Here is a 25,615-nt window from a genome sequence, read left to right on the forward strand (position 1 = left end):
TTTATATGCTATAATACACATAAATATATTGTTAACCTGAATAAAAATGTAAATCTTTATCTCTCAAACTTTTTGTTTCAAAACATTCTATAATTCAATGCCCTTTAAACTTAACTCAAATTTAAGCTGTAAATACAAATTGATAAGCTTAGAACTAAATTTGTAACACCTATTTGAAGAAGTAAAGAAATTACAGCTACAATTGAAAATCTAGAAAAGCTTATAGGACCAATTCTAGTTATTTAAAATATTGGGTTAAATGCAGAAAACCTCCATGAACTTTCATAACTGCTGCACAATACACCCCGAAATATGTTTTATAGGCACTTTGCACCTAAACTCCATTGAAAAGTAACGGATCTTTAGACACCGTTTACTTTATCAGTGAAATGACAATTTTATCCTCAGCTAATAACTAAATAGACTAAAGCACCCTTCATCCCAGTTTGCCATTATATCGCGTGGACGGCTGTTCAAGGCAAAAGAAAAGTCTGAACTCCTTTTCACTGTCAAAATTCTTGAGTTTGCCAAAATTTTTTGCTTTTTTCTTATAATCGAGGAAGAAGCAAAGAGGAATCACTACAGAGGGTGACTAGAAGTGGGAAAATAACGGCTTGAAGAATCTAAAACAAGGTGGAATCTTTATAGAAACTCAGCAAATCAGGTAATATGCAAAAGCCCTACTTTTTTCTTTCTTTAATAGACTTTTTAGCCTTTTTGTGTGAATTTGGATGTCCGAACTTGTAGTTTGGGTTCTTAAATGTGTATTTCTATAGCTGTGATGGAATACATTGCATGTGGTCCTTATGTTGGTTTACTGTTGGATTGATTGCGACCAAATTTTGTTATTTGTCCTTTTCATGCTATAATTGGATTGTTTGTAGCTTTCTTTACAAGATTCTATTGTGTTGAACATGGGTCGGTGTCTGGTAGTGTGTTTTAAGCTTATTATTACGAATTATAGTATGTTAACTAAGTTCAATAAAGGTACTTTTGTGGTCCCTCACACGTATTATTATTTTTTCGTCGCATACCAGTGTGGTCATCGCAATTGCAAAATATGTTCTTATTCGAAGTCTATTATGGGGGCCATTTTGTATATAATCCAGGACTAACATATGTGGTTTGGAATATAAAATATTTCAATGATATTGACCCAAATTATATGTCAAGATTTGAGATTTGGGGGATGCTAAAAGGACTACAACTGCCCATAAATACCTAAGTTTGATATAAAATGCCAAATGATGAATTTGCCTTACTAAAAGTGAAGCAGCAGTCATGAAAATGTTTGGGATGTTTAGGGATAAACCATACATTCATATCTATGTCGGAGAGTTAAATGATAATGGGGATGTAGAAAAAAAAATAATGAGGATGAGTAAGATGGTAATGAAACTATAGGTAATGGCAATATGAATGCTAATTAGGGAGTTGGGAATGACAATGGTAGTTTAGGGGCTGATGGGTTAATTAAAATCTTGAACCAGAGATTATGATGTGAATGAATCAGAAACAGAATCTGATGAATCATACGCACCTAAAAGTGAGCAATCTTCTGAATATGACTCAAACTTTGATTATTTCTTAGATGGGGACACATTAAGTGATGGCTATGATATTGATGATGATCCTAATGAGGTAACTAGTGGGTTGGATAACAATATTAATTTAGGACAATACCAATAATATGCTGAGTTAATTAGTTATCAGTATAGAGCTTTTGATGAGATTAGGAAAGAGAGTAAGTTCGTTGAGCCTGAAAATATTGTTGATGCTAAAGTACTAGAAACTGTCATTCAATCCTCTGATGATGAAAATAGAGAACAATTTCTTGAGTTTAATAAGGAAAGAGACATGGCTGATCCTAAATTTGTGGTAGGCCTCCTTTTTCACAACCACACGTGTTCAAGAAGGCAATTCAGATATATTCCATCCTTAGAGGTTTGGAGTTGAAGTTCCAAAAAAATGATAGTAACAAAATCATTGCAATATGTAAAAGAGAATGTGGTTGGAGGATATATGCAAGTTATTATAGGAAAACTAAAACATTGTAGGTCAAGAGTATAAAGGGCCCCCTCATAGATATCATTGGTCTTATAAGAATGTTAGTGTCAATTCTAGATGGTTGGCTGAATACTGCAAAAAGGAATTGGCTGATGATCCTGACTGGGGACTTAAGGGATTTCAAAAGACAACTAAAAAAAAAGTTCAAATTAAGAGTTTTTAGGTGGAAGGTGTATAGGACCAAGAAACATGCACTTTTTAAAATGTTGAGGGATCATAAGAAACAGTATTCCAGACTTAGAAATTATTGTGCAACCATTATGCTGAAAAATCCTAGTTCTGCAGCCTATGTAATGATAGAAATTGTTCCAACCTCTGTCAATCCTATATTTCAGGAAATGTTTGTTATGTTTGGGCACAAAAGGATGGATTTATCAGTGGCTGCAGACCAGTTATAGGTTTAGATGCTTGCCATCTCAAAGGAAGATTTGGGAGACATCTAATACATGTTGTTGAGAGGGATGAAACTAATTAGATGTATCCTATAGTAATGGCATATGTGGAATCTGAATGTAAGCAAAACTAGCATTGGTTTCTAGAACTTCTGGCTACTCATATTGAATCAACAGCTAACATGAATTGGGTGTTCATTTTTTACAGACAAAAGGTAAACTTGCCATTTATTTTTTCCAACATTCATATATTAGTTTATTACTACTATAAAATTAAACCCAATCTGATTGATAGTGTTGCTGTTTTGTAGGATCTGGTAGAGACATTTGATATGTTGTTTTCTAGGGTGGGAACATAGGTTCTGTGTTAAACATATGTATGCCAATTTCAAACTTAGGTTTAAGGACAAAGCACTTAGAGATATCATGTGGGCTGCTGCGAGGGCATATGAGACAGATGGTTGGACACAAAAGAAGACAGAACTCCAGGTTGCTCGTAGGGAAGCTTATGACTGGTTAAGTGCAATTCCAGCTAATCTTTGGTCAAGGTGTATGTTCAATCCAAGATCAAAGTACGATCTTTTGAGCAACAACATTTGTAAATCCTTAAACCAATATATTAAGGAAGCAAGGGAGGAGCCAATTTTATCTATGTTTGATTAGAAAGTTTATTATGTGTAGATACCTAGAAAATAGAGAATTCATATCTAAGGTCAAGGGAAAAATTTGTCCAAGAATCCATGACAAGGTGGAGGAAATTAAAGCACGAGCAGTGGAATATGAAGCTGTTCAAATAGGTCAAGGCATATGGGAGATCACAGGCTATGCAAGACACAAAATTATTAACCTGAATGTAAGAATTTATACTTGTAGAGAATGGGATATAACTGGTGTTCCTTGTGTACATGCATGTGTAGCAATTTTAGATTTTGATCAAGAACCAGGAGACCTTGTCCATCCATACTATAGTGTAGAGTACTATTGTGGAGCTTATAAGAGTATGATGGTTCCTATTCCAGAAGACAGCCTATGGGTTCAAATAGGTGGATTCCCATTCAACCACCAAAACTAAGGAGAAGACCTAACAGACCAAGAAAGCTATAAAGAAAAAGTGTAGATGAGCTAGTGAATGGTGATGTGGTATCCAGAAAGGGTACTATAGCCCACTGTAGCAACTGTAATACGCCTGGTCGTAATAAGAAGACATGCAAACAACCAAGACAGGTTGTGTATGATGCCTTAAATTGTGTTTAATAATTTCTTTACTAGTTTATTTACTAATTTGGTTACTTTTGTAGGATGAAGGTGTCACTCAAACAAGAAGGGCAAGAGGTACAGCCCCACAAAAAAATGTTGGTGGAAGACTGAGAACAGTTAATGTGGACACACAGAGTACTAATGTCAATGTAACCAGTAGTAATGGAAGAGGTAATGGAAGGGGAATAGGTAATGGTAGGGAAAAAGTAATGGTAGGGGAGTGGAATCATCAGCTAGAGGTGGGGGAAGAGGGAAAAGAGGGAGAGGTGCATTTTCAGGATGTCCTCCACCGCTTTCTGGATTTGGAAATTAGAATGGTATTGACATGTCCGATGACAGAAACTTCATCCCAACTGATGTGGTAATCTAATATTATCTTAGGCATTATGTATATTTTTAGACTTTGTCATTTTTAACTTGTACTAATGTCTTTCTCATTAATGGCAAGTGGCAAGGGTGGCCATGCAACCTCATAACATTTTTGAAGCCCGGACAGTTCAAATGGTAGGTATTTAAGCTGTATTTTTGTACACTTTTGCTTAATTTCAGCTACATTTTAACTAACTAATGTTATATGTAACTAGTGGACAAATGATCCCCTGACTGGAGGCTCAAAATTGAGCACTAATACCAATGCTAATGATAGTAGTATACCCATTACTCAAGTATATATTGTTATTGCAGTTCATATACAATTCACAGGCAAGATAAAGTATATATACATGACCAATATCTTGTTTTTATTTGTACCAGATCCAAAGGCATTCAACAAGATTTGGTGATATTTTGTTCTCCAGTTAATCTTCCAGCACTAGAACATGTGTACACCAAAACTCTCAGGTACCACCTAATAAAGGTTCATCTAACTATTAGGATGATAATATAGCCCGTAAAGGATATATTCCTCTTTATAATGGATACATACTTTTGAAGAATTTAGACAACAGATATGGTCTTTTTTGTTTGGTTGAACACTAGAATATGATATTTTGGTATTTTGTATTAGTAAGGTGAAAGATACTCTTCCTGTTAGTTTATGCAGTATGCTTTATAGTATTTCATCAATGAACTATGGATTGGTTTATGAAGTTACTACCTTTGCTCTTTCTATTGTTATGCTGCTTATTTTTTCTATAGTGCTTTCTTTTTTTCCCTAACATGAAACCAACACTGTGGTGCTTTTTACAACAAACCATAATTTTATACTAATTTAAAAGATTCATATTACTTGGTATTCATAGCAATAGGACCGTCAATAGGGCTGGACTAGCCTGAGCTCGGCTCGTTTGGCCCGACAAAAGCCCGATGAGCCCGACCTTTTAGTGAATCGGTCTGAGTTTGAACCTAAAAATTAGGTTAGAATTAAATATGAACCGAGTTTGGGCCTTATTAGGCTCAAACCCGATATAGGTTCGGTCCTTTAATTACCTATATATATAATATTTATATTTTGATATTACGTATAATTATATATCCAAATATATTATTATTAAATACTAAATTATATAAATTATAAAATACAAAAATACATCTAAAGACTTTTCCATGAGCTTTCTTAAGAGCCAATATTAGTAATGCATAACTGAATCTCTAACTTTTCTTATTAGTTGAGTAAATTTTTGTGTTGGCTTGTTTGGATAGAGTATTATTTAGAATAATTACTATAGCACTTTTTGTGATGGATGTATGTGAGATAAAAATGTGGTTGGAAATATAAAAGGTTGATTGGAAAATATGTTTATGATGTAAGTAAAATATTATTTGAAATAATAGTGTATCCAAACAAACCCAATAGGATTTCTTTTTGGTCTACAAATACAAATCATCAAGCATGTTTGAATTCAAATCACAAGATTATAAAAAGTTTCAACTTTTAAATATGTATTGGCTTATGATCGCATGTTTTATTACTATTTTTCATGCATTTTGAACTAATTAAATATAAATATTGTTGAAAATTTTTTGATTTATATACTTTTTAAGAACTATTATTTGTTCATATTTATTTTTAATATTATAGTCTTATAAATGTTAAATTAGTTTTACAACTTAATAGTTATAGTAATTGTATTAAAAAAATTAAAGAGTAATAAGTGAGCTTGGACTAAATGCAATTAAAGCTCACAACCCGAATATTATGTGAGTTGAGTATGAGCTTTACATTTATGAACCCGAAACTCATAGCCTGAAACCCGAAAATGTTCCAAATTAAATGAGTTGAGTTTAAACTTATGAAAGCCCGGCTCATTAGGCTCGATTGACAGGCCTACATGGTAGGAAATACATTCGTTCATTTTTCTTTTCTTTCATTACTGCAATTACAATTACAATAAGCACCACTACAATTAGAGATATCAACGTTCTCCCTTTGGAGTCAGTTCTTCTTCTTTTTTTAAGAGCCACTTTATACTTGGCCACTGTTTCTTGCAATGACTGGACTATAGTTTTGAATTCTTCATATTTGGTCACCAGTTGGTTATTTTGAAGCATAATGGCAGCTCTTGCAGTGTTCATTTTTTCATGTGCTCTTTGTAGCTGCTCATTTTGTTGCTATAAATGGTTAATCCTTGCCTGCATTTCTTCCATTTAGCCATGAAAATATTCTCCAACTAGTTTTATACCCATTCGTTGAATGAAAATTGTCTAAAAATAATAAATTATTTAGTGTAGTTCATAAAAATATTTTCATAAAATACAAAACTTATTGTATAATCTATTATAACCTTTCTTAAATACATTGTTATTAAAAAATAGTCTTCTAATGTAAATTTAAACATCTAATTCAATGATTAATAATTCGAAATGCACAAAAAAAAAATCGACAATATGATGACATTCAAAAACTTGAAAATAGGGAAGATCAAATCTTGGCTGATCTTTTGTAAACAAAAGAATGGCCAACCCGTTACCAAAACATCAATTTTGGTACTTAATATAAATGGCTTAAAGGTTAATGTGAAAAGAAAAGAAGCCGAATGAAATATTAATAAAAGATAATAATTCAGAATCAATCAAGTCATAGGAACATAGAAACCTTCTAAATCTGTTCATGGCTAATAGAAACCAAAACAAAAACATAAGATGTATTTTGCTATTAAGTCAAAAACATAAAAAATATAAATTGTTTGATGTATATTGTATGACGTGAACTGCTGTATGACAATGAACTTGATGCCTTGCCATTTATATAATCAATGACACCTTCTTGTTTTTTAGAAGCTTTCTATCAAAATCTAAAAAAAAACATTGAAAACTATACAAAATTTTTTTAACCCCAGAAACCCAGAAAAAAAAAAATTTAATACGTTGTTGAAGACAATTAATAAATTGTCAAAGGCAATTAAAAAATCGTGTGAAAACACAGTTTAAAAGGCCACTTCTAAATCACTAACAAAAAAAAAATATTGTTCTACTTAAATTGAAGAGTGAATCCATAAATCGAAATAACAAATTAATTACAAAAACCTTGCCAGAAATAAAAATCAAACTGTAACTTTTGAAGAGTTAGAAAATTCAAATTCAATGATCTAGCTATGAAAAAAATGTAGGAAATTACAGACCACATACAAGGAGCATAAACAAAGTCCAAATGCGGTCCTTGCATTGAAGGAAAAAAAACGAAGTTCCAAATCCGGTCCTTGCATTGAAAAAAAAAATTCCAAAAACATTGTAGAAAAGTGTAAACATCTGCACTGCTTGATAAAGTGATAAGTAATAGATCGATAACCATATATATGAGTAAAAATGTAGAGTATTTTCGATAGTGATAATCTGATAAAGATAATCTAATATTTGAGTTGATATTTCGAACTTTTGAGTTGAAGATGAGAGAGAGTTAAAAACATAATTCAAAATTATTTATACTAATCCCCTGGAAATTTAGGCTTGATGATTAGGGTTAAGGGAAAAAATGTGAGAGAATGGAAGAGATAATTATGAAAGAATTATCTAGAATTGTAAAGTCAAGAGAAAAAAGAGAGATAGAATAGCGTAAGTTATTAGGGGGTTAACTCATAGAGTATGTTGCATCTACTTGCTATATCGATAAGCCACATGGGAAAGAGATAAACTAAAAGGATAAGAATGAGAATAAGACTTTATTATATGTATATATATATATATATATATATATATATATATATATGATTTCCATTCCCTTTTTGCATGTTTCAGGTTCTACCCCATTTAAAATACTTGCATGCATTAGTATTCTATTTTTAAAAAAAATCCAAAATTGGTGACTGTTATTACCTTTGGTTCACTGAAATTGTATGAGATTTGGACTTACCGAATATTTAGAACATCCTAAGAATTTTCTTCTTGGATTGTGAACGGTCCATGAAGTCCTTAGAGGTGCTATTCATACACACCTGCATCTTGAGTTGAAGTTTGTTGCTTCATATGCATTGCTTGAGTTGCAACTATTTGAACTGTGTTTCATGTGTGTAGAAGAATTGTGCATCTGTGAAAAAGAGGAAATAAAAGGGGAAAAATTATGAGGAGAGGTGATAGTACGTGGAGACATTTATATTCATTTGGAAAGAAGGCAATTCTGTAAACAAATTTCAACAGATAAAAAGTGCAACCTACACGCTTTGTTTGACCGTCAAATGTGTGAACGGTTGTTTTTTTAGTGTGCAAAGTGCCTATAAACATAATTAGGGGTGTATTGTGCAACAGTTATGAAAGTTCATGGGGGTTTTCTGCACTTAACCCTAAAACATTTAGGGATCAAACAAAATAATAGAAAAGTTTATTAAACATTCACTTCATTTGAGAGAGTTGCTCTCGTATTTGACCTTCCGTTTCTCTCTCTCTTTTTTTCTTTTCTGTTTCTCTCTTTTTCTTTTCTTGCATTTTTTCGTCTTCTGTATTATTCCTTTTCTGAATCTTCTTTTTCTTTTTCCCCCTCTTTCTTTAATTTTTAATCTTTGTCTTGTTTTCTTCCTTCACAAAAATAAAAAATCATATCATCTTATTATTTACATTCGTTTCCTTTAATGCATTTCAAGTTTTTTTTTATTCAAAGCTTAAATTAACATTTCCTTTCCATCCTCTGTCTCTCTTTCTTACTTTTTTCCTTTTAATTTTTGAATTTTGATGTTATATATGTAGTAAATCTATTTGGTAGATGAATTAAGCTTGATTTTTATTGTATTTTTCTTCAATAGAATTGAGGAAAACAAAAATGTCAAAAATAGAAAGTCAGCAAAAAAAATAAAAAGTGACTCAGAAAAAGAAAAACAAAAAAATAGGTATTCACCGATTTTACCGATTCTTGGTTAAACTTGACCTTTTACCGAGTTTGATAGAATTTTTGACTGGCAGATATTTGGGGGATTTTTCTATAATGGAGACAGTACGGATGTCTCCAGCAAGGGAAAAGCTGGCCAGATGAAGCATCCATTGGCACCTGTCCAGCCACGGAAATCAAGGCTGCATGGAAACCGAAAGGAGAATTGCTGAGCCGGTGTTGTTGCAGGCGCACATGTTCCGGTTGGACTTCCACGTCAAACCAGATGGCGAGAAATCTTTGATGTTCCAGTTGGACGTCCACATCATTGCAAGCGTGGAAAGATGATTAATTTAAGAACGTTTACCAACGGAACACTAAATTGCAAGTGGTCCCTAAAAAGAGTGGCCAGTGAAAGGGGTAATTTCAGAAACATCCCCCAATATTTTTAACAATTTCTCTGAACTCCCTCTCCCTTAAAAATTAAACAATTACACATATCTCCCTTGGGATTGAAAAAGACAATTTAACTCTTAAATATTTTAATAAAATTCTCTTATATGGTATACATATATTTACAATGAGTTTCCAAATTATTTGTTAATTATTTTTCCTTCTTATTTTCATCAATAAAACTGTAGAACTGTCACTATTGTGTCTAATTTGTATTGTAACTAAATGTCGAATTAGAAAAAGTTTTTACAAGTTAATTTTATATGTAATTGAATATTTTTGTTTATTTTGTTTTGTATTTCTTTCTTTTTAATTGACAAAAATGAAAAAGAAATGGGCCAAAATCACTATTAAATAATGATAATTCCATGACTTGAAAAATTAATAAACTCTAAATGAGTTGTCAACATATTTTTTGTAGTTTATAATTCTAAATCCATAATAAAATACCAGAAAAAAGTTTCTAATTAATCATAATAATAAAATTATTATAGTTGTTTATAAAATAGCAGATATGTACATTTTCAAAATTTGGCACCTATTTCATATAATTATACTACATAATCTTATAATTGTATAGAAAAAAATTAAAACTCATTATACAACGGCATTTATGGGTATTCAAATAAATTTGGGCAAATCAATATTATTTTAATACATTGTTACTAAAAGTATTGAATTAATGGACGTAAGCATAATTTTTGAAATCTCATGAGAATTCGATGAAATTGTCAGAAACCTCAGGACTCATGAGATTTCAAAAATTACGCTTACCAGGAGAGGTTTCTGAAATCATCCCCAAATAAAAAGCATAGTATAGATACAAGTAATTTGTAGCAGGTTTAGTATGTTCATGAATAACAACAAAAAAGATTGCCAGCGCAATCTTTTTTTTGCATAATGATTAATAATTAATGAATTGATCCAGGGTGTAAATAATTGTATAATAATCTTTTGTTAAAGTATTCATAGTTGTATGAAGAAATAATTGCATTTGAAGTATTTATGTACCATAGTAGTCTTTAAAAACTTATGTATACAAAAATAGTGTGGTGCAATCATATCTGCTAAATACTACAATTCATACAATAGATGAAATGTATTCTCTAGGATGGTAATTAAATTTATGATGTGTGTGATTATATTGATCGGCATCGGTATTCATTTTAAGTAGGAATAAAATGAAACATAGCATAGTGCATTTGTGCATTAGTGATGTAGTGGTATGTAACAAAGTTAATAAGTTAAGCAATATAAAAAGTGTATTAATAAATGTACATGAAATTACTATGTACGATAATGCAAGTGTATTGAAAAAGGATAAATAAAATTAGACGGCAAGGATAAAAAGAATAACTCAAATGCATTAGGTGTGATAGAGGTTATTAGAAGAGACAAATTATAAATGAAATTAGTTGGAAGAGAGTTAGATGAAAAAATAAGTAAAACTCAAGTAGAACAAATTAGTTGTTATACAATCAAAGTTGATAATGTCTATATTGGCAGAGTATAAATAATGATTAATTCTTGAAATAATAATTATGGTATATATGTGTATTAATGTATGCGTGCATACATGTGTATATATGTATCTATATCTATATGTATTCAGGAAGGGGTTTTTAGCAGAAACCCTCTCAACGACTTCTAAAATTTTCATTCTTTTTCCTAAATTTTTGTATTTATTTAATACATAAAAAGTAGTGGGTTATAACCAACCCTATCACTAGGCAAATTTAAAATTTAAAACTTTTCCACTATCTATTTCATAAACAGTTTGTTATTTATACTTTAAATCCTTTTTACTCCTTAATTAAAGACAAATCTCATTTGTAAGCTATTTTAATACAATTTTACATTTTTATAATTAAGAAATACTTTAATTTTACATTTTTAGTATCAAGAAAAGGAATAAGTAGGAAAAGGACAAAAAAATTAAATATGAATAAATATAGAAGAGGCATTTTTGTCCTAAAACATAAAGGAGACAAGCAAAGTGTCCATTTATTGAGTTGAGGAGGTAATGCAACTAAATGTAAAGTTAAGGGGCTCCTATAACTGCTCTTACAAATCCTATAATCATGCTCATATTTTCCCCACATTTCCCCTACGTTTTCCACTCCACATTTCTAAAACAAAAACCGACACCTACTAAAATATTTAAAAAATTTTTAAAAAATTCTTTTAAATTTGCACACATATAAGGTGTGCCGTTCTCACCGGTATTAAATAGCATGTGTTCATAAATAACATATACTTTGTTATAGCATACACTTTATGATCATTATTTTCCTAATAACGTAAGGTAAAAAAGATAAAAATAAATAAAGAATGTTTTAAAATGATTAAAATTAATATCTAGATAAAAATAGCAAAGAGAAGAAAATATTTGATTATATGAGAGAATGATGAAAAATATCAAGAAAAGGAGGAAGTAGGAAAATGGCAAAAAAAATTAAATATTAATAAATATAAAAGAGGCATTTTTGTCCTAAAACATAAAGTAGACGGACAAAGTGTCCATTTATTGAGTTGAGGAGGTAAAGTGCGACTAAATATAAAGTTAAGGGGCTCCTATATATTACCGCTCCTACAAATCCTATAATCATGCTTACATTTTTCCCACATTTCCCCCACATTTCCCACTCCACATTTCTAAAACAAAAACCAACAACTACTAAAATATTTAATAAATTTTTAAAAAATTCTTTTAAATTTGCAAACATATAAGGTGTGCCGTTCTCACCAGTATTAAATAGCATGTGTTCATAAATAACATATATTTTGTTATAGCATACCCTTTATGATCATTATTTTCCTAATAACGTAAGGTAAAAAAGATAAAAATAAATAAAGAATGTTTTAAAATGATTAAAATTAATATCTAGATAAAAATGGCAAAGAGAAGAAAGTATTTGATTATATGAGAGAATGATGAAAAAGGAAAAAAATTAAATATTAATAAATATAGAAGAGGCATTTTTGTTCTAAAACGTAAAGTAGACAGGCAAAGTGTCCATTTATTGAGCTAAGGGGTAAAGTGCAATTAAATATGTTGCTACAATTTTTTAACCTTTTTTTATTTATCCTTTTATTATCATTTTTTTCAATAATCTCAGCACTGTGCGTAGCACGGGCATTCATGCTAGTTTACTAGTAATGATGATGGAGTCGAACATTCCATATAGGCGCACTTTTGGCGAATATGAGAAGTGGGATTTACGGGCTGCAAGAAAGGTGTGATTAAAAGTAATAGGATGGAAGCAAAGAAGAGTTAAGTATTGTCACGTTTTTTTAGTGTAAGTGGCAGGTCTCGAACTTGAAAATAGGTCCATCCCACGTACCATCCAAATCATCCCTTCCTCTCTAAGTTTCATCTATAGTACAAGTTAAGGTGTCACGAACATTCCGAGTTCAGTTCATTTGAGTGACAAAAAAGATTGATTGTATAATAAATAAATCAAAGTTGAACACGATGTTAGGTTCATTTAATAGTCGAGACGAGCACGACCCTATTCACAAACTATTCGAATAGTTCATGAACACATATATAATGACAACGAATAAATGAATAGCAATATTAGTATATTTTTAAATATACGATATATATGTCTTGTTTGAATAAAAAAAGTAATTATACATGAAATGAATATTATTTAATTTGTTAAAAAAATAAGCATAATTATGAATTTATTCTAAATCACAAGTGATCTTTAAAATGCATAATTAAATAGTTTTCAAAATGAAATTGGAGTTAGAGCTGAAGCTTGAATTCGATTGATTTAATTTAAAAAATTGACAATGAATTTGAAGTGTAACATATATACAAATTATTGAAGGCAATTCGAGCAACATTTATAGGTCATTTAATATTCAATGAAGGACGAATAATGTTCATATAATATGTGAATAGATCTTGAACATCATGTAATTAGATGGATTTGGCTTGTGGAAAACATATTATACAAGTATAATAAAAGTAAGAAAATTTGTGAAACTAGTAAAATTAAATGGTAGAGAAACAGAATGGAAAGTAGATGAATGATCGCTTGGTAAGTAGAAAAAAAGGAAAAAAATTGTGTCCGTAATTTGGCAGAGAGCAAAATGCACAAGGTATTAGCAATGCATTAAAACCGTTAAGACTATCTCATGGATGTAGTTACAACATTGCATTAAAAATGACCTTATTGATTAAAAAAATGGGAAAAAATTTCCAAATTGTATCGTTAACCTCTTAAACGGGAACAATTATGAGAGTACTTAGTGATGCAATATGTTGCTTTAATGAAGTCCCAAAAAGTTTAGGCCATTTGTCAACGAATGTAAAATTAATAATATATATCATATGTGTCAAAGCATCTCATTTGTATGTACATTTTTTGAATGCCTATCGTAAAAAATAGTATTCACATAATTATGGATAACTTAAAATGTGAATCTTAAAAATGAAATAACTAATTGTATGGAAATGTGTTGTAGTTTGTACTTATATAATTTACATCAGTCTAAAATAGCCAATACTGAGGACATTAAAATAAGAATTCTTCCCAAAGCAATCTAAGAATTTAAAGGGAATCTTACAAGATTGGTTCATTCTTATGTCTCTGATAGATGGTCATAATTTCATCCGGGTTTGAATCACACAGAGGGGTACAATAAAGATAAAAAAAATCGTTAAAAAAAACGACAAAGAGTTGTGTATGTTACGTGAAGGCAATCGAAAAAATATATTGAAGATACTTATGTCTTTACAAAATACCATTTCAATTCATCTTATTTTATTAAATGTGGGATGTGATATAATTCTGAAGGATGAAGCGAATATATCTGTAATATTTTAATAATTATTTAAAAATTATTTTTTTATGTTGTTTAAAAAATAAAAAATTATTTTGTAATGTTTTAAGCTCGAGGTAGATTCAAAACTGAATGATACTTGCCAATTTGACAAGGGTCTAGCTTCGTAGCGGTTTAAGGCCTATGCAAGATTGGAGCCCGGAGGATGCATTCAGTTTTTAAATGAGTTACTAACAAACAAACATGGCCTGCTATTGTGCACTTTTTATTTCCCGCTAAACGTAAACCTTGCACAAATATCCCTACCCATTGTCCTCCAAAGCAATTTATTCGAGTCCAGGGTATTTGTACTTTTACTTTGCAAAACAGTCCTTGGTGCTAATTCATTTGAATTATTTTAATTACCTATTGCCACCTCAACTCACCACTAAGCATTCACGGACTCATGAATGCCACCTCACTCACTTTCAAACCGGTTTGAAACCGATACTGTTGTGCTGCAAGGACACAGCACATGCTGGCACTTCCCATTAATGCTGCTGCGGTGGCTCATTGTACATCACATCTTTCCAACCCGTTGCTTTACTCTTCCTGGAGACATCCGTACTATCTCCACTATATAACCATCCATATTTGGGGACCGAATACTTAGGCTGTTCCGATTCAAATAGTCAGATCAACTAGTCCTGTCAAAATTTGAAAACATAGGTTACCACTTACCTCTTGACTTATGTCCTATTTTGCACTTCCCCCTTGTAAAAGTCCTTAATGTTTGTCCCATTTGGCACTTTCCCCTCTAATGTTAATTTTGGTACACTTAACTCCCTCTGTTAATCCACACGAGCAGTTAAAACATGAAGAAACAACTAAATTGTCAAAATCTGTCTTCAGTTCCAACAATTGGAATAACTAAAAAAATAAAAATTGCTCTTTCTCTTTGTTCTTAATAGTCATACCTGCTCTTGTTCAGTCGGATACGAGTCATGCTCACCAGAATCACTACCACAACCCAAATAACTCCATCTTCTTATCTAATTCTCCTGTACACTACCATCACAAGTCACAACCAGCTTCTGCATTTATTCTGCATTTTCCGTTCCTCTATTCTAATAAGCCGCAAAAATAGTATGCTACCATTCTTTTTTCTCTTTTTTTTTTCATAGATGAAGTTAGATGAAGTAGGGATTAAGATTAAACTTGGATAAAATACCAAAAAACTCTCTATGATTTGATAAATGTTCAATTCAACTCCCTCTAGTTTGAAAATCTACATTATAACTCCCTGTGGTGTTGACTAAATTGAAAATTGGACAGAAAGCATCCAATCTAACGGTTGTATGTAAATGTCAATATTGTCCCTACTATATGTAAGATGCTTCCCATTCAATTTTCAATTTAGTCGAAATCACAGGGAGTTATAGTGTAATTTTTCAAACTAGAGGGAGTTAAATTGAATATTTGACAAACCATAGGGAGTTCATTTTTATAGGGGCAATATTGACATTTCACGTATAACCGTTAGATTGGATGCTTTCCGTCCAATTTTCAAATTAGTTGAAATCACAGGGAGTTATAGTGTAGGTTTCCAAATCTGAGGGAGTTAAATTAAACATTTAGTAAACCACAAGGAATTTTTTGGTATTTTACCCATTAAACTTCAAAAACAAAAAAGTTTCAAATGTCAGTTATTTCGGCAGAATGCTCTAATGATGTACACCAATTGGATGAGATACTGAGACGAGGTGCAATTGTGAAAAAATAGCTCGAATATGCAGTTTGTGAAAATGCAAAAATCTTTGGAGATAATTTTATGGTTGCTTGAATCATATGGTAAGCCTCCTTTTTTCTTTTCTTTATTTTTGAGTTACCTTATTCCCTTTACTTGATTGTTTGCTTGTTTTTTTGATTTGTTTTATAAACAACCAATAACCTTATTGCCTTTGTTAATTTGGATAGACTCAAAGGGCATATGGATAATTCAAGTGGTTAGATCATGAACTTTGTGGCACAAGGCCACAAAAATCTAAATACATTCATGGAGTGCTGTGAAAGAAGGAACGGAGGACGAAAAATGAGTGCCAAAAACTTAAAAGAGACAATTAAGATTTAGCTGTAGGAAACAGTATTTTGGAGGCTGAATAGGTAGCCTTGCAATGTAAACTCAAAACTAGGAGAAATAAGATTTTGAAGAGACACCACGGAGAGAAAAATTGCAATTCGATAATTTATATGCAAAATTTGATGTGCATTCCAGAATTTATATGCAAGACATAATTGCAATTCATTCCCAAAACTAGCTTGCATAAATATATAAATGATATTTAATTACATACTCATTAGTCATCAATAGCAACTAAACTGGAGGGATTGGTTAGGTGATTCGAAGGAGAGAATGTAAGTGAAAGATCCCGAATTCGAACCCTTTTGCTTATACTTAAAAAAAAAAAAAAGGCATCTGAACAAATAAACATCTGGTGAACATCCACTTTCATAATAAATTTAGGCAGTTCAAATATACCAGTCATAAAATAAATAGCAGCTGAACAAATAAACTTCTGTTCAAATATACCAGTCATAAAATCTACCAGTCAAATAAACCAGTCATAAAAGCTACTTTCATAATAAATTAAGGTATTTCAAATATACCAGTCACAAAATCTAGACAATACAAAAGATGTGTTTGTTGGCACTGCCTGAAACAGGAATGTACCAAGGCAGCCCTTTCACCTGAAATACTCCAAGCTTTTGTACTAGAATCAGTTTATGCATTTGTTTTCACTCATTTGGATGTAACACCCTTTGACAGACTTTGAACTAGCAATGGTTTTCCACTGTCCATATGTAAAAGGTGATGAAGTGTTTGCTTTCCCATGCTCAAGTGTTAGTTTTTTCATGTTTTAGGGATAAAGTATCCAAAATTGATGTTTACGAATTAAACTGGAATAGATTTCATACTTTTAAGGAGTAAAGTGTACAAAATTGAAGTTTAAAGACTAAAGTGGAAGTGTTCAATAGTTTAAAACTTTAAAGTGAAATTTGATTATAAATGTGAATGTGTCCATCCACAAGGTAAGTAAAGTATATTTTTGCTATACTATCAAAATCCACCAGAAAACCCAAAAATCAAAGGGTGCAAAGTTGGAATTAATCCATTTTGAAAATAGTTGTGCTTTCATGGGTGCATCTTAACTCTTTTAATAAATTTAAGCCAATTCATTCCCCTCTTTTATAATTATATTTAGACGATTCCAATTATTCTATTTTTAGCTTATTCAAAGTTTTTTCATGCTTAGATGGTTCAAATTTGAGACATTTCTCGTTCTAGGCATTTTCAGAAGGGTTTTTCTGATGGGTACCTAAGGCACTCGTCAACATACCTAAAATTTATATAACCTATCATATATATATACACACACACGCATTAACAATTATTATCTTTCTTTACATTTATACGTTTTCCCCTATTAATCTTACTTTTCAAAAAATCTAACACCTAAATTATATCTTAAGGGGTGCCGAATGATAGACCTTTTTCAAAAATGCAATAGTCACTGTAAGATGCAATTCATTGTGAAAAATTGAGGATCAGGCTTCTCTGCCGTCACTAGCGGTGATTGTAGGATACAGTATAGACACTAATTCAAGGGATATACACTATTATAACAAATGTAAACACTAACATAACAGCATATAAAAACACAATAATTATTTGTTGGAACATAATAATAAGAGAGCAAATTTATTGTATTTTTACACCTTATTGCGTTGATGTCCAAATTTACTGTATTAATATCCACGTGTCTATAGCAGAGGCCCCTGATCCAAATATTGATAGGCTGATTTCCGAGGTTTATATGGTAATTGGTCATGTTAAGTGTCTTTTTTTTAAATATGTTTTTCTACTTCTTTGTCAATTGTCAATTTTATCCATATGTACTGGAAGTACATAAGATTCCTTTGTTTGATCTACTAGGGAGGGAGCACCGGTGCATCGCGCGGGTGTTCGGTGCCTGTGGTTAAAAAAAAATTTTTATCGAACAAATAATTGTATATTTTGAAAAGAAATAGTCATCAAATATGACAAAACTAATAATAATATATTTTAATTGCAGCACATAATTGTATACTTTGTTTTATCAATACTTTTATAATTTTAGCATTTCCAAAAGGCCCCTACAGATATCGGTTGAAAATCGTCCAAGACCAGACATAAGTTATTTTTGATAAAAGAATATTCTCCAACGGCTAGTTATAACAACATGTTAATTGCACAATGTGTTAATATGTTTTTGTGTCAATTGCACAACAAAAGGCATACTTCAATTAAATATGTCTATAACATCATTTCAATAATTACACTAACAGAAAAATTTATATGAGTTGTACTTGATGCAAAACGGTTACAAAATAATTTCATACTCCAAAAATACCCAAATGTCTCCATAAATCAAGGGATAATTTCAGAAACCTCCTCCGAGATTCCTTATAATATCACTCAACTCCTCTGAGATTTTTAAAATCTCACTTATTTCTCTTGAATTGACATTTCTTATAAAATTTTAACCCCTTTGGAGGAAATACTAGAAAGATAAAACTTTTGTTCCAATACTACTCTTATATTATCCTACTTATGAAATTTATAACAACAATAAAAAAATAAAATAATGTAAATTTATTGACATAAACTATTTATTTTAGTTGTATTGGAACAAAAGCAAAATTTACACCTTCAAAAATTCACACAAATGAAGAGATTATTTTAGTTTTCAATACGACTCAAACAACACCATGCATTAAAACATATTTTTCAAAAAATATCTTGACTTCCTTAATTGTAACTGTGCGCGAAATTTTTTAATGTGTTAATTACTCTCTAAAATCTTCCTAAGTAACTGATTTTGATTAGGTTTAATTTATTTATATGTTTTGCTATTCTACCATGATTCCAATGTAAAGAAATATGGACCATTATTAGTTAGCAATTTGTTTTTTTAATTTACATTTTTTGCTTTTAAAAATTTTGTTTTGTTTTGGCTTTTTGGTTAAATAGTTATTAGGAGCAAGGGTAATGTTGTTAATTTATGACTTTTGACATGAATATTTAGTCTTATCAAGTTGGCAAGGGAGGTAAATGAGATTTTAAAAAAATTGAAAGAAGTTGAGTGATATTATGACAAATCTCAGGGGAGGTTTCTGAAATTATCTCATAAATCAAACTTTTAAATGTAGGCATTTTGGTAAATATACCTAAACAAATGTTGCCCTCAATTGTCCCAAAAACTTTAGAAAAAACTACACAATATTTCACATTCCCAAAAAGCCCCTCACGCGGTTGAAATTCAAACCCCCCTTGATCTTTTTTTTTTTTTTTTCGACACAGGAGTGTCCGGGTTAATTCTTACGGGGCCCGACTAATCTCCTGCGGCCCGGGTCCGGCGCCCCAACCGGCCCGAACACGTTAAGTGCGCCGAGGAATCCAGCGGAACGGAGACTCGAACTACTCATTCTTATATAGTATAAGGATTTGGAAGATCTTCTATGTTTTTCCATTTAGAAATTTTTCAAACTAACAAGGTGATAATATACTAAATTTTACAATTCATCTGTGGAAGTTCCATATCTAATCCAGACAAATCCTTTGTATCCTTTTGTCTTGTGGTGATTGTAGATGCAAATTAACCACTCCTTTTTCGTCCACATCTGATTGATCTTCTAGTTGGACTGCAGAACAATAGAATATTGCTGGAGACCATTTAGCTCCTTTAAGCACTGCATCCATATGTAGCCATTGGATTGTAACAGAGGGATTTATGTGAAATGGTTTTTATATTAATTCTATTTAATCGTTCATGGTGAAGATGTTGTGACATTTGTATCTAAGATTATTGTGCTTACAAATTCAGTATATGCCTTCCTTTTATTTTAAGTCCAAAACAAATCTCTGTGTTTCAAAAGTTTTTTAAAAATTTTATTGCATCCAGCTGTAGAACTTTCAAGCAAGGTTTAGACCACGAAGTATTCATAGACTGCAAAAATGCAAAATAACTTGATCATGGTTCTTACTTTGCAAAATAACTTGAATCCGAGCCCGAGGGGTCGGGGTCAGGGTCCGAGGCCGAGCCCGAGCCCGACAGGTCCGAACACCACCACGCTTTCCTGTTCGACCCTTTTTTGGACGAATGGTCTATAAAAAATGAAGAAGAATTGGAGAAATATTATGATGTGGTATTTGATTTGGAGAAGACAGGAGGCCCTTTTTTTAACTGTCTTGAAGACTGGTGGCGTTTTCTACAGGAGTGTTAAGAACAGGGTGAATACTGCTACTATTCACTATATCAAGAAAAATCAAACTGGCTTTAGAGCAGGCAAGATTTTGAATTGCGTTCTCAATGCAGCTGGGGGTGCCAAGCTCTATTTGACCTTTGTGGCCAAGGATTTCAATACTGGTGATGTGCGGGAATTCCATGCGTGTGTGTATGAATCATGAATCTGCTGCTGGGGGTGATACTGACAGGAGGCTCAACCTTTGCAGGCTTAAAATTCCTAAGGAGCCATGCGAGGGTGATGGCAAATAAATGCGTTTGAAGGAGGTTGAATTTCATGATTGACTTGGGAATCGAGTGGATGCTACTCATGTGTGTGGAGATTTGAATCTTTGCTGAAATCACTTGGGAATATTGTCCACTTAGATGCTGAAATTTTTTTGTTGCTGGTTGCTGATTTTGTTTTTGTTGGTGTGGTCGTTGACTCGTAATACTTTGTTGATGATTTGGTCTTTTTGTTTTATGTCTGCGTCTGAGTTTATTTTTTGTGATTAAAAAAAAACATATAATCTATCCTTGATATCTAAACTAAATTTTTATCCATGTTTAATAGTGCCTTATTGTCAAATTATACTTTTTTTTTAACAAAATTTAGTGACATTTTTTTTCCTTTTAAGTCCATAATAGTGTATTGAAGTTTGAAATTTGCAAGTTATAATCATAGAGTATAAAATACATGTAATTAAATGCCTTAATCTATGTTTAAAAAGTTAAAATTTTCCAACTAACAAAACACACATAATTAGTTTTTCTTCATTTCTTCTGCTGTTTCTCTTTGCTAAAAGTTCACTTTAATGCTGGATTAAAAACTTTTAGTACAGTTGTGTTTGGATTGCATTTTTCTAGATTTTTTTGTAGAAAAATTACTGTAGCAATTTGATATACGTGAGGTAAAAAGGTAACTGGAAAATGTGTTCACGGAAAACGTAGCAATTTTTCTTTGAAAAAATGACTGTCCAGTAACAAGTTCCATGGCAATAGTTGGCCAACCTAGACGTAGGATTACAAAATAAAATAAGTTTTTTGTAATTAGAATCTCTTTTCTTGTAATTAATTAAGTTTTCAAATTTGTGCAGTTTTATCTCGTTCTGCATAAAATACACAAATATAAGCCAAAATCTAGGCTGTTTCTTTAATGAAATCATGCTGTCTGATTAGAACACTTGCTCAAGCCTTAAAAAAAAAAAAATAGTATTACGCTAATCAGACTTCATTACAAATAAATATATATTCACATTCCAAATTAAGCAATGCAGTTGGCTGCCATTTTAAGAGGGCAATGACCATCTGGAACTGGAATGTGACTAAATTCTCTACAATATAGACAAAGTCCAGCTAAACCAAAGTCCGTAGATGTCAAAAACAGTTTTGTTTGTGTCTCCTTTTATTCATGCGAAAATCCTACAATAACATGGCAAAATATTTTAGGGTTAATAACACTTTGCCTCCCCGAATCTATGGGGTGGTAACACTTTACCACTCTGTACTTCAAAAAATATATATATTTGCCCCCCAAATGATTATGCTTTGTACTTTTAATTTTTGACAACTCATGTGCATGTTTTTCATCTCAAATTACCCCCAAGCTTCCTAATTTTTCAAAAGTCAACTTTTATATTGTTGTATTTTCCTTTATTATATTCACCATGATATTCTTTTATTGCATGCTATGTTATTGGATTATAGTATAAATTAAATAAACCCCCCCCCCCCCCCCAACTGCCACCTTATCCTCGCTCTTTTTCACTACCCTATTGGTGCTCCCATTGTGACCACTACTATTTCTTATTTGATATAATTTTTTTAAAATATATATAACATTAATAATAATCACAATTATCAGTCTTTTAAATATTTAGCCAAAAATAACTGCAATTATTAGTCATTTTTTCACATTTGATACTATGCAAAATCTAAATCAATATTTGTGGATTTTTTTTTTACAAACAATATGCAACGTGTGACAAATAAAAAGTCAAGCAAATTGATATAACAAAATCATACTTTACTACAAACATAAAAAATTGTCAAGAAAGGCTACACTATTTTATCACAATAAAATACCATTTTGTTAATTTTAAATTACAATGTATACATACATATTAGTACTATAATACATTATATATAAAGTGGGGGCAGGCTGTCGGTGGTGTCCTATTTATATCGATGCTAAATTATACATAAGTCTACACAACGAGTTAATGAAATTACTGTCAAACATCACGTCATGTAGTGGCATAATATTTAATGAATATATAATAAGTAAATGTAACAAACTAAAAGTTGACCATTGAGAAAATATGAAGACAGGAGGTAATTTGGAAAGAAAAATTTGCACATGGGTTTGAAAAGTACAAATATAATTCACTTGGGGGTGCAAAATATATATTTTTAAAATTCAGGGTGGTCAAGTGTTACTGCTCCATAGGTTTGTATGTATTTTTTTGGGGGGGGGGGGGGGGGTTGATGTTATTAACCCAGTTTTTTATTTTCTCAACTTAGAACCTGAATTTGAATCCTAATGAAGCCCAACTGATCTTCTTTTCCATCTTGTTCTTAAAAGCTTCATGAAACTCTTTCAAAGTTGAATGATGATTTAGTCAAAAGGAGACATCATGGCTAAGAGAATTCATTTTGATCCTCCTTCGGATGGATTTTTAGACTTCCAAACTGCAGATGATTACTGCACATCATACTCTTTACCATTCTGGATGTGTAGATCACCAACAGATTCTGTCTATGAACTTTCTCATTTGCTCTCACCCAACCATTCAACATCTTCTCCATCGTCCTCAAGATTTCAAGCAAACGAAGATGGTAGAGAAGTGCTGATGGAGCTAATAGAAAACATGCCTGAGTCATCCTACGAATTGTCCCTCAGAGACATTATAGATTACCAGCAAAACCTCGAAGAAGAGGCACAAGAGGAGCTGATGATCATGGAAAGAGATTCAGTCCCTAACGCTAAGGTTGTCGTGAAAAAGAATACAAATTCGAGCACAAGAGTTCAATCCTCACAAAGCGGAAGCAATAGTATGAACATCAGAGTTTTCTTGTTAAAGATATTCATCCCAGTGCCTCTTGGTTTCAAGGCAAAGGGAGGCAATAAAAGAAGTTCCTCAAGGATTACTTCAAGATCATCATTTGATGGATCTGAGAAACCAATGGCAAAGGTTCGGTACACGATGAAAATGGCCTTTTCAAAGAAAAGGGATAGCAAGAAATGTGAGAGTTTGAACAAAAGCATAAATAGCAATAGAACCAGCAAAAGCAGGTAATTTCCAGCAATATTCCTTGTGAAAACCAATGGTTTTTTTTTTTTTTTTTTTTTTTTTTGTAGTTTCATGGCACTGAATTTACACCATGCCTTGAAATAACATTAACTCATCGTTTATAGCAAGTCATTAGATGTCTGAAGTAGTACAATTTGGAAGTATATTGGATTTTCTTGGTGAAAGTTGAAATGATTAAATTGGTTTTAGGGGTCAAATGTTTTGTTACCTTGTAATATCTGAAATCAGAGCTGCAATTTACCTAATGAAACATAAACTAAAGCTTGAAGAAAACAAGTTTTACGCTTGTTGATAGTCTCTTTCAGGATGTCATATGGGTTATAATTAAGCATAGCAAAATTCTATAGCAAATTCGCTGTCACATATGTATCAAACAGAAAAACGGGCATCATAAGTTTGGGGCCAGAATATCCTATATCACTAGGTGAAACTATGTAGTACAAAACAAAAGCATTAACTATATATAGTGTGCAAATGTACAGAACATTAAATTAATTTTGTCTATTAGTGATGCAAATTAGAATTCTGGTATGTACCTTTCAGAGTTATTTCTATTCAATTTAAGCCAAAAACTGCAATGAAAGTGCTCAAGTTTTTGTACTCTTTCCATCCCACTAACATTGTCAAGTTTTATTTATTCAATTGAATTTCTCAATCTTCAAAACTCTATATGTTCTTTTCATATTTTTTATGTTTTTTCTGAATTCCGAATTTCTATGTTTGTAGGGCTTCACGCCCTACTTAGTAAAATAATAAAAAGAAATATTGTATATAGTCATATTATATGAATTATTTCTCAAAAGTACGATTAAAGTTTCAGCTTATAAAATAAGCCTGGCAAAATTACACATAAATAACAGTATAGAATGATGCCAATAAGTTTGAAAAGAATCGAACTAAAATTATGCTTTCATTTACTATGATTTTTAGATGTTAAACTATAATAATATTAGTTTTAATTCACTCATAATATTTGGATGAGATATTATGTTATCGTGTTTTATCAAAAGTTTTTAATTATATATATGCATATAGATGGAAAAGGTTACCATGTAAGTCTTTTTTTTTTTTACATATCTCATAAGATACATATTTGTTGCAACAAAGATTTTAAAATATTGTCATAAATTTAAGTATTATTCGTGAGGTATAATACATGAAAAATTTATTATTCATTTCTTAAATCCCACTCTTCCTTTCTAGAAAAGAATTTAAAAGAAAAAACTTGTTTTATACTTTTGCAGAAAAGTATAAATATTTTTAGAGCATTTAAAAAATACACATAACACAAGAGTTCTTTCGAATTATATTTACCAACGTCTACTAGTTAGTCGAGTATAATATGAATATTTACTAAATGTAATTAATAGATTGCATGCATGAAAACTTTACTATGGTCAAATTAATTACTTCTGAAATTTATATAAATGAATATATGCCATTTATTACACGCTATTGAATACATGAAAAGTCTCACCATTAAACAAACTTTTTCATTTGCTGTGCAGCGTGGTGAAGACCAACTCTCTATCTTGTTGGCAGTTCCTCAGCAGAAAAGTTTCAAACTAAAGTAGCCACGAATAATGACAGATCTCTTTCTTGTCGCAGATACAGTATAGCTCAATCTTTGGAGACAAGACTAAGTCCAACCCCAACCCCTTAATTTTTTTGACAATGTTATTAGTTCAATAAAGTTTCAATGATTTATTTTCTCGCATAGTTTGTGTGAAATGTATAAGACTTTCTGCATATTTCATTTAGATCTTATAAGATCTTATTGGAAACTGAAATTAAACTCAA

At 31.4% G+C, this 25,615-nt stretch overlaps 1 protein-coding gene and 1 long non-coding RNA gene across 8 annotated transcripts; both read left to right on the forward strand.

The window, feature by feature from the left end:
* Positions 1 to 343: 343 nt before the first annotated feature.
* Positions 344 to 9,542, forward strand: LOC140010803 (uncharacterized). 7 transcript variants are annotated; one of them, XM_072058359.1, is made up of 7 exons: positions 344 to 664; positions 2,403 to 2,674; positions 2,771 to 3,312; positions 3,758 to 4,077; positions 4,204 to 4,220; positions 4,470 to 4,556; positions 9,045 to 9,542. In XM_072058359.1, the coding sequence occupies exons 3-6, from the start codon at positions 3,133 to 3,135 to the stop codon at positions 4,496 to 4,498; spliced, it is 546 nt and encodes a 181-aa protein (XP_071914460.1). In that variant the 5' UTR covers positions 344 to 664; positions 2,403 to 2,674; positions 2,771 to 3,132; the 3' UTR covers positions 4,499 to 4,556; positions 9,045 to 9,542. The 7 variants fall into 7 exon arrangements, 2 of the variants coding, with proteins under 2 accessions (XP_071914460.1, XP_071914461.1); XR_011817956.1 differs by having other exon boundaries at positions 354 to 664; positions 2,771 to 3,683; positions 4,165 to 4,220; XR_011817954.1 differs by adding an exon at positions 3,479 to 3,683 and having other exon boundaries at positions 359 to 664; positions 3,758 to 4,220.
* Positions 9,543 to 23,297: 13,755 nt separating this feature from the next.
* On the forward strand, positions 23,298 to 25,615 carry LOC113699648 (uncharacterized). The gene is made up of 2 exons (XR_011817485.1): positions 23,298 to 23,796; positions 25,324 to 25,615. It is a non-coding gene; the product is annotated as an uncharacterized lncRNA (long non-coding RNA).

This window comes from Coffea arabica, chromosome 7c (genome assembly GCF_036785885.1).
Source record: "Coffea arabica cultivar ET-39 chromosome 7c, Coffea Arabica ET-39 HiFi, whole genome shotgun sequence".
Classification (NCBI taxonomy): Eukaryota; Viridiplantae; Streptophyta; class Magnoliopsida; order Gentianales; family Rubiaceae; genus Coffea; species Coffea arabica.